Source organism: Lactuca sativa, chromosome 2 (genome assembly GCF_002870075.4).
Source record: "Lactuca sativa cultivar Salinas chromosome 2, Lsat_Salinas_v11, whole genome shotgun sequence".
Taxonomy (NCBI): domain Eukaryota; kingdom Viridiplantae; phylum Streptophyta; class Magnoliopsida; order Asterales; family Asteraceae; genus Lactuca; species Lactuca sativa.
Window position 1 is genome coordinate 88,108,173 of NC_056624.2, and position 10,435 is coordinate 88,118,607.

Sequence of the window (10,435 nt, forward strand, 5' to 3'; positions counted from 1 at the left end):
TTTGTAAAAACTAGAAAATTTAATATTTTATATTATTAGTTATTAGAAATTTATAAACCGAGTGCTTCAATATTTAGAAAGAAGAAACGAAATTACAATAATTAAAGAAAAATAATAATAATAATAATAATAATAATAATAATAATAATAATAATAATAATAATAATAATAAGCTAATGGTTGGCGTCTCTTAAGAATGGTACAACATGTATTTGGTGTTGTTTAATTGATTCGATTGCTTTAATAGCAATTGAGTCATCTTCAGGGTAGTAAGCAACGGGGTCAGATAACAAAGGATGTGGAAGATTAAGCACGCCTTCAAGAGTCGCATGCAGACAATAAGCCGAGTAGGTGACGTGATATCCACCTTCCTGCACAATTAAGATGCGGCCATTGCAATGATCATCAGCTACATTCCCAACCATCCGCCCAATCTCTCTATAACCCTCCATTGTCAAACATTGTCTTCCATTTGGATCAAACTGCAAACAATCCTCACAAATCTTCAAAAATAGTCCTAACTTTCATCCTTTCTGCATCAACTCCAAAACATATTAAGGTGTTGTTAAGGGTAAAGTGGTTGTCTGTCTGTTTCTTTTCTAGACCAGACTGAATGAGACCATTTTACCCTTACATTTTTCACAATATTCATCAATTTCAATGTCAGGAGTTGGGAGGAAAAAAGTAGTGCCTTAATACATCAAGCCGTGTATTAAGTTCTCGTATCCAGATCAAGTAAAAAAGAATCAACCGTCCAGATTGATTGCTTAATGTCGCCATTAAGTCAAATGGAAACAACATCTAAGACTATTTATGTTTTTTTTTTTTTAATTAGAGTTTACTATGTTGTAGTGAGTCTCACCTAGTCGCCTTACATTTTCAGATAAAAATGCTACTATATCCATTTCATTTGAAACCTTGGCCCAAACCTAAGTTCTTTAGGGGTCAATGAAATAAATAACAATGTACTTTCCAAAAAGAAAGAAATGTTGTAGCATTGTACTTCATTCTACTTTCATATTATTACTTATTAAGCCATTGGACTTTGCATTACGTACCCTGTTATAGATAGCAATGGGTAGACAGACTATAATTTAAAAATAGAATGTTGTAAAGTGTAATAAGAGTTTTTGTTTTTGTTTTTTAGTTTATCTTATGAAAAGCATGAGCAATTAAATGTAGCAGGTAGATTATGAATTGAAAGATGGACTTACAGCACTTGAATCTTGGCCAACAACAAACACCATGAAATCTGGTTCAAAGTTTGTAACAGCAGGGAGAACCAGCTGGTTCATTGCATACTTGTAGCCTTTGTCCCCAGTTCCATTTGGCAAAGGTACATTCAAATTATACCCAAATCCTATTCCTTCACCCAACTCACTTATGCTTCCAGTCTGAGGATGAGATGTCCCCCAAGACCCATGATTCATATGAAGGGAAACCGTTAGAACCTTGTTGGAATCGTAGAATCCCTCCGCAGTTCCATTCCCGTAATGAACATCAATGTCAATAACAGCAACCTTCTTACACCCTGAATCCAAACTATTTTTCAATAAGTATAAGATCTTTTTTCATCTCTATTTATAAGATTAAAAGTAAAATTCAACACCAAGATGGTTTTAACGCTTCTTTTTGCTGTGTATTTAAAATTAATTTACTCAAGTAGAAAACAAAATTAGTGTAACTACAAAGTTTTATATAAAAAAAATCAAGTGGTGAAAATGAAAATATAAATAAAGTTTCTTGAGTTTGTGGGAGGCATTTATTTGTGTTCAAGTTCATCTCTGCTATGGACGGGAACAACATTCAGTGGAATCTACCTACGATTGCATTAATGCAGACTAAAGGATAACTGTGAAGCTGATTTAGCACAAACGAAAGGAATTTGTTTAATGAACAAGTCAAGATCAGTATAAAAAACATGTAACAACAACAACCTCCTGAGTTCAAAGCATATTGAACTGCAATGCCGGCATTGTTTAGAAAGCAATATCCATCAGCTTGAGTAGGCTGAGCATGGTGGCCAGGTGGCCTAACCAGTGCGTAGCATATCTTCCCATGCCCATCCAGTATATACTTCATTGCTGAAAGTGTAGTGCCAGCCGCTAAAACTGCAGCTTTCCATGATCCGGGATTCAGAAATGTCCCACTACAAATTTCCTTTCCTCCATTTTTATCTGCTTCAATTAGGGAATTGATGTATTCTGCTTCATTAAAACATATGATTTCAACATCAGGTGCATGATTTATTCAAGGGAAAATCACATTGTACGAGAAAAATTATAACAATTCATAAGTCCGGGAGTATGAGTATCAACTATCAACCTTCAATTCAAACATTGAAATTCTAATACATTTGGAATCATTTTTCAGCTGAATTTTCTTCTCAACATTCTTTTCTATTTCTCTTGGTGTCAAAATAGGATATGTGATATGAAAAACGGAAGGTCTATTATCTTTTCTCGTTTTTTGTTTTTGTTTTGGCACGATTTAGTCGCTAAAGTAAGATTTTTTTTTGTCACAATAAGTCATTAAAGTTACATTTTACATGTTAAATAAAGAAACCATCAATTTAATAACCGGTTATCAAAGCAAATGAGGGGGGACACAATGCTTTTTAACTTGAAAAAAGAATAGTAAAAATCTTTGAATTCATTCTCTCCCTTCTCTCACTTGAAATAGCAATTCTCTCCTATGGCGGCCTGTGTGTTGAAAAATCAAACAATCGGCGACGGCGTCTTTCCTCCCGGAAACTAACATTCCGGTGAGTTTCAATAAAGCTCTGTCTTCATCAGCAATGAGTTTTCGCCGATTCTTGATTTCATATCTGTACTGTAGAAAGATTTTTCTTGTAGGTTTGGATTTGATTCTTGAATTTTGGTTCCAATTTGATTCAAGATCTTTGAGTTTTCAGTTAGATTATTGAACACAATAAAGGAACACATGAGCTAAACTGGATTTTGAGTTTTTGGTTGGATTATATGGTGCAGAAAGGGGTGAACCTTCTGCCCTGTTTGACAGCGATGGTGATAGCTAATCTTCTTCATCAGTATCGATCTAGATTCAGTTCTTACGGATCGTGAAGTTCTTGAATGTAATGTAATCAATCCAAATCTCCAGATTTTGGTGGTGATTAATTTCTATGTTTTAATCTTATATATATATATATATATATATATATATATATATATATATATATATATATATATATATATATAATTTGTGTTCTTGAGTGACCGGTCTCCTTCTAAATGGTGTTATTTGTGTAGAATTTACGATCAAGAGGCAATATTTCAGTCCACCATTTAGAAAGGAGCGGGAGAGAGAATTGTCAAATTAATTTGTTAGTTTTGAAAACACATCGATGGTAAATGGCAAGAATCAATCAACAAGATGTTTGAAGCTTTAGGGAAGTTATTGGTAGCAATATCAGATCATTTAGAATGATGATTGCGTGTTTCTCCCAATATTAGGGTATACCGTCATTATAAGATTCAAGATGTGTTCTTACCATTCAAACTTTATACCAATTCCTTTTATGTTTCAGTGGGAATCATTTCATTCAAAGTAGTAATACTCGTTCTATATTCAAATATAGAAGAATCGTGTAAAGCCGTAGTGCATTTATTCTGTTCAGATTTGGATAATATGTTACGAAAATGCTGTTAATTTTAGGGTTACCTGGAGTATGGAAAGAGAGCAATTCGGAGACGAGAGCAGGCGTGGAGGAATGCCATAAAATAAAAGGGGAAATAGGACCTCTTTTGAGGATGGAGAGCATGTTTCTGATCCTGTCGGAGTTTTCTGGGTGCTTTTCGAGTACGTCGAGGTAACCAGGGTCCATTCCGGTGTCGAATACTCCTTTGCCGGTGTCATGATTCAACATACCGTCGTCCCAGAATACGTTTATCATGCGATCGCTTGGCGAAGAATATGCTGATGAAGGACCTTTGCATTGGTGGTCGGACATGGTGGACTGCCAGATAGTGGATGAGACTTGAGAGTGAACTGCTTTTGAGTCTCATCGCAGCGCAGGTGTTTACTGTTTCACTCGGACGAGTTTTTTTTGACCAAATTAATGTTTTTTAAAAAAATTATTTATCAATAGGTGTATTTTTTAAAAACATTTACCAAATAATGAGAGTTTTAAATTTTTATATTTTTTTAAAAATTTAGCTTTTATTCTATTTCTATTACTTTTTTTAATATAACTTTTTTGATTTTATTTAAACTTTTTGCTATTAAAATTGTCATGTTCAATCTAAATATGTACTCCATTAAAATTGTCTTGTGCAGTCTAGACATACGTATTTCAAACAAGTGAGTAAAACAATTTACATGGACAAAACAAAGAAATTACATGACATGTTTAAGAATACAAATTAGCTGAGATATTGATTAGACCTGAGGGTGTGTACAAGAATAATCCTTCACTTTTTGTTTGTTACGTCAGCATTTCCCTCACTCTTCTTTCTTTCGTCGAAATTGTCACCTTCCACTACCTTTTATATATATAATACTCATTTTACTAATTTTGTAGGAAATTAAAAACCATGATATTTAATATTTTTTTATAATTTTTTAGTACGTACAGAATTTAATAAAATATTAAAAAACTAAAAGAAACTTAAAAGTCTTACCAATTAAAACAGGAGAGAGAATATGAGGTATCTTTCTCCACTCTTATCCCGCAGAGCCGATGTTGTGTTCCTATGTACGGGAACAATTCCCGCTCTTTCTTCCTGCTACGCACCCTGCAGCCTTATAAATTGAAAATTTGACTTTAAAAGATACGAATCATTTTAACTTAAAAAAATGTATAACATTCTACAACCAATTTGGTAAACCCATGGGCAACTTCATATGTAAACAACTATAAATAAACATTAAGGAAACATTTGAATTTTTATATTGTACTAGCCTAATCTTCATTAATCGCCCAAACTCATAAGCAACTTCATATGTATAATGGTATCTAATGACTCTAAAGCTCTGGATGTTGGTATCTGATGATTGTACCTTCCCTTGTTATTGCATTGTTTAGAGCAACAACTTGAGATATTGTGCAGAAATCCTCATTATGAACAATGTATGATATGACATTAGTATCCATCTACTAAAAACAACATAAAAAAATAGAAATAAACCTTCAATTTGTATAATTTGCAGAAAACAAACACAACCAAGATAAAAATAGCATCTTCTTGAAGCAATCTGAAAACGATACAAACTCAGAAAAAAGAAACACACATCCTTGAAGCAATAAGAAAACAAACAACATAACACTTGCTATATTGAAGCAATCAAAAAACAATCATAATCTACTTCAATGAAAAATTCAAAATACCACAGACAGTAGGCTCACAAATACAAGAATAACATTGGAGTTTAATATTAAGAACCCTTTTCTAAAACACAATCCTAAAAAAGAAAGAGAACAAATTTTAAGAGGGGAAATCATTAAGATGTGAAGTATACCTGAATTAATGAAAATTTCATTTGGAGATGAAATTTCAAATACCACAGTCGACTCACAAATATAGACAATAATATTCAATCTAAACTAATCAAATCAGAATATTGTAAAATAAAGATGGAATTTCAAGAATTTGCAGGTTCTAATGGAATCAGAAATCAAACATAATCGAACATGTGATTAAATCAGCTAGAGATGTGGAATCGACCGGAAGTGTGGCGGGAGGTGGAGTAGGCACCGTCTAGTGTGGTAGATGGTGGAATCGTCATCTAAAGTTGTCGTTAGAGATGAAGGTGAGCGTCATTTTTTTAGTTCTTTGTGTTCGTTCCTCAGTAAGAATGAGAGTTAGGGCAAATAGTTTTTTTCTTAAACTTCAATCACCTCATTTGGTAAATATATTTAAAAATATAATATGGTAAATATATTTTGTAAAAAATAAATAAATAAATAAAAATAAAAAAAACTCCACTCGAACTTAGTCAGCCCAATGACCTCTCTTGGACCGTGTTTGTTCCATATCATACAAAACTTATCATCACGAACCCATGATGGGTCTTAATTCTAGTAACCTTTTAGCAATACAAAAATATATATAATTAGTAATTAGAGATGGGAATCATTTGGTTTGTCGAAAAACAAATTGAATAGATTTTAGACCAAATCATATTTAAAATGGGGTTTGGTTTTTTTAGTTGATGATCAAATATGATGTATAAAGTTTTTTGAAGATTGAAAAGTTAATGAGTATCAAGAGTTTAATTTCGGTTTTTTTTTTTTTTTGAAACGGCGGCATTATATATAAACTAGCAAAAACTATAAAAAAAAAAAAAAAGCGCATTAAATGATTACAAAAGACGTTTTTCACCCAATCAACTCACTTAATTCTAAACTTAAAGCATTTAGAATTAATCCAAAAGAAAATTTGAGATTGGGTCAAATCCCAAATCAACACCTTAAGGGGTTCTTCTTTTGCAAACAGTAATCTATTCCGAAAAGACCATAATGTCCAAAACATGGTATTAACCACTACTTCCAAACATTGGCATATCCACCTCCCACCATCTGGACAAAAGACTCCATCAATCCATTGTCATACCACAAGAAAATAAAAAGTGGTTGACGATCGCAACATCATTGCCGCAATAGTACATAGCACGGAACCAATATCAATTCCTCATCTAACTAAATTCAATCTTGTTTTTATTCGGACGTATTCTCTAAAACAAAATATTAACCTTGGAAGGAAGGAAACGATTCCATTTAGTGGATTGAGAGGATGTCTCCAAAAATTGGGAATCAATCAAAGTCCAAGCAGAAGGAAGTGTATAACCCTCAGAATCATTAATGGACCACAACCAAGAGTCTTGATTATCACCAAGGACAATGTGGCCAACAAAAGACCTTAAGGAAGTATATTGGACCAACTCTTCACCTCCTCTAGGGTCTCTTTAAAAACCAAATACCAATTAGATAACCTTAGTCTGTCGGCCACTGAGTAAGTAATGCCTTAAAGAAAGAAAAAGAGAAGCCATTAGGACCCGGAGCACGATCACTACCATAATCCCAAAACCGTCCATTTAGTCTTATCACGGGAAAACATAGAGTCTAAAAAATCGGCATCAACAGGAGACAAACGATTAGGAATAGGAGCATCACACCACATCCGAGAAGAAGCTACAAGAGAGAATCTACGACTAACATGTTCAAAAAATACTAATTTTATTAAATTGGGGTCTTCAAGCCAATTTTCATCCTTCATAATACCTTTAATTGCCATTTGTCTTCTTTTTTTCTTAAGAATACCATGGAAAAACTTAGAGTTTTTCTCTTCTTCCACAACCCATTTAACCTTAGCTTTTTTAGCTAAGCCTTTAGCTTCATAATTAAGAATATCAATTAACTTTTTAATCGAATCTTACCTAAGAATCAAACCATCTTTCGAAGCAACCCTACTATCAACCAAAACATCCATAGCTGCAATAACAGAGTTAAGATTTGCTTTTTCCGTCTTGTACAACGACCAATTAGAAATATTCCATTCTCGAATTGCTGACTTGAGAAACTGAAGTTTCTTTTTAAAAGCCACCATACCATTAACACCAGGGGAAAAAATAACAACGAGCTTATGAAAACCTTCCATATCTAACCAAGAGTTAAAGAAATGGAAAGAAGCAGGTCTAAAGTCAACAACATTCTCCTTGAGCAAGGTAGAACGATGATCCAGAATGAATTTTGTTAGATTTTAAGGAACGATATGGATTCTATTTTGATAATGAAATCATGATTGAAACAATTGATAGATTATAAACATAAAGAGGTAAATAAGATCATAGTTTCATTAGAGAGTCTTCTGAGAAGATTTCGATACAACACGTAGGGAACTATTCTCTTAAAAGACTACTCTCTATTCTAAAAGACATCCTTATATATAGACATAAGGAAGTAGGAAAGGAACATCTAAGCCAATAGTCTAAGACTGCGAACTCAGACTAAATAACAAGACTAAGAAGACTTTATTATAAAAACATATCAGACTTGTGAATCCAAGTTCACATACAAAACTTGACACAACAAAACAATTGCGGAACCTAACAATCTCCCCCTTTGTGTTAAGTACCAGCTTGTCTTCATTTATCTTCTTTAAACACTTTTGGACTATTTTTAACCAATATCATATGAACCATGATCCACCAACGCAACATATCATAAACGTATTTCACATCATTTGCGTTGTTTGACTTGCGAGCTTTGGCTCATGAAATCACATGTGAAAGTGTGGCAGTTGGGTACAAATGTTTATCTCTCAGAAACATCATGCAATTTCTCTTTTCTCCATTATCTGAGGTTTTATACACAACACCCCAACGTTCTTTTTGAATGAACCCAACATTAAGATTTTCAAAATGATTAGGTTGGTCTAAGGGTTTTTGTTAACGTATCCCTCTAGGAATATGTTAAAAAAATAGAACAGTTATCTTTAGGATAACCTAGTTAACGATTGCAGCCTGACCTAGTGCCATACCCGGGCCCTCGCCCTCGTAGTCTCGCACTAGGACCTAGGTGATTGGCGCCCTCACGCCTAGGTCTAATTCCAGACGATATTCTCCGGTCTATAATAATCCAAAAATTGCTAGTCACTTCTCAGGGAGACAAGTGTAACGCTTAGAGCGCTGCCCTCTATCTCCTTTACACCAATAGCAGATGACCACTAGTGGTGCACGATCCTCCAATGGGACTCCTCCACGTCTTGTCGGCCCAGACGGGACAAATGATACTGTTAGGATTATGCTCAGAGGAAGACAGGTATAAAGAGATCCTTCTCCTCCAAGGGAAAGGATCGTTTCCTTCTCACAAAAATCTTAATCTCCATATTCCCACACGTACACTCATACTAACTAGATCGTCAAAGTTTCGTCCCAGGATCACCTCCCGGGCGTCGATTGGCGTTATTTCTATTGGATTAGTGTCTAAGTTCATAACTATAATTGGTATGTACTTAACCTGTGACAACCCGAAATTTTCATTCGGCAAACCCTAAAGTCAACCACTTCAAATTATAAGTCAATTTCATTGTTATTTATTTTTAACAAATTTAAAGTTCCGTTTGATTATTATAATAATTATTCTTTAAACGAATGGGTGAAAGGAAGTGTCGTATCGAATCTTAAAAATTCAAAACCGCAAATACCACGTAGTTAAGAAATTCACGGCCAAAATTTTATGTTTGGGCCATAAATTCCTCCAAAAACTGTAAACTCAGGCCTTAAGCATGAGTTTACCCCCAAAAACTCTTCACTTCTCATTTTCATTCTCAAGAACAACTCCAAAACTCTCTCAACTATCATCCCGTCTCTCACCCGATTTCCCGAAAACGTAAGTACTTCTTGGCTTGATTTGTTGTTATATCATAACAACTAGTGATTATACATCTTTTCATCCATCCATTTTCGTGTTTTGTTTAGATTTCCAAAACACCAAGAACACACACTAGTGTTCTTGGGCCCTTAGCACCTTTTCAAGCTTCTAACTAGTAAGTACTTCTACCCTAGTGTATTGTAAAGCTTGTTACCTTTCCAAACATCAAGAAAACGTCCCAAGAACACCAAGAGCAAGGTGTTTATGGCCCAAGAAGTTCTTGGACCGTAAACCCCAAATAAAGGTGCCAAAGTGTGCTTTAATCCTTCATAAGCCTTGGAAACTAGCATAGACTCATTCCTTGTTATGTTTAGGACCAGCAAACATCAAAATACCATAATCCTTAAGGGTTTACGGTAGTAAACCCAAAAGAAAATGGTGTTAGGGCCGTGAACACCTCAAAGGAGGGAAATAGTGCCCTAATCTTTTCCAAAGACTTAACCATCAAGTAGAAATGATTCTAAGGGTCTTGTAAAGACTCAACACATCAAATGGTCAAGGAAGTATGAGCTTACAGCCGTAAACTCATTTGTTGATGACCTTAGAACCGTAAACTCCATTAGGGAGTTTTCCTTGAACCCTACACTCACTAGCCATGCCCTACAACACTTGGTTGCAACCCTTGTGATCTTTAACACTTGAAACAAAGTGTTTCCATGTTCTAGAGTGTCTTAACTTAATTTATTAGTTATAAATTGACTAATTAGTTATATATATGTTTATTATATGATAACTAGGCTCGTTGTGTGTGTACAAGTCTCCACTTGTCACCTAGCACCGTATCCGACACTTCAATCCAATCCACTCACTGCAAATGAGTTCATACTCCTTTAACTAACGTTTGAAATGCTTTTAAATGTTTTAAATGCTTTATGGGGGGAATACAAGTTGAACCATGCTAGTTATTAAATCAATCACATGTGATTAATAACTAACATGCGAATGAATTTTTCATGCTTTAAACTGTTATCAAACTATGTTACATGTCAAACTCTTTATCAAATTCTCTTTTTGTACTAAACCTTTCTTTTACAGTTTTTAAAC

The 10,435-nt window shown here is 34.2% G+C and overlaps 1 protein-coding gene across 1 annotated transcript; it reads right to left on the reverse strand.

Annotated features, from left to right (window-relative positions):
* Positions 1 to 4,038, reverse strand: LOC111895908 (histone deacetylase 8). Its single transcript, XM_023891955.3, has 4 exons — positions 3,682 to 4,038; positions 1,938 to 2,204; positions 1,215 to 1,531; positions 1 to 482 (listed from the first exon to the last, which is right to left on the reverse strand). Exons 1-4 carry the CDS (start codon positions 3,968 to 3,970, stop codon positions 174 to 176), a joined length of 1,182 nt encoding a protein of 393 aa, XP_023747723.1. The 5' UTR covers positions 3,971 to 4,038; the 3' UTR covers positions 1 to 173.
* Positions 4,039 to 10,435: the final 6,397 nt, after the last annotated feature.

Bases quoted from the DNA above. Each gene is read 5' to 3' on its own strand.
- LOC111895908 (XM_023891955.3), bottom strand. From the start codon at position 3,970: ATGTCCGACCACCAATGCAAAGGTCCTTCATCAGCATATTCTTCGCCA. The intron at 2,205-3,681 runs GTAACCCTAAAA...TTAATGAAGCAG, and splicing joins GCTCTCTTTCCATACTCCAG to AATACATCAATTCCCTAATT. The intron at 1,532-1,937 runs GTTGTTGTTGTT...GTTTGGATTCAG, and splicing joins ATATGCTTTGAACTCAGGAG to GGTGTAAGAAGGTTGCTGTT.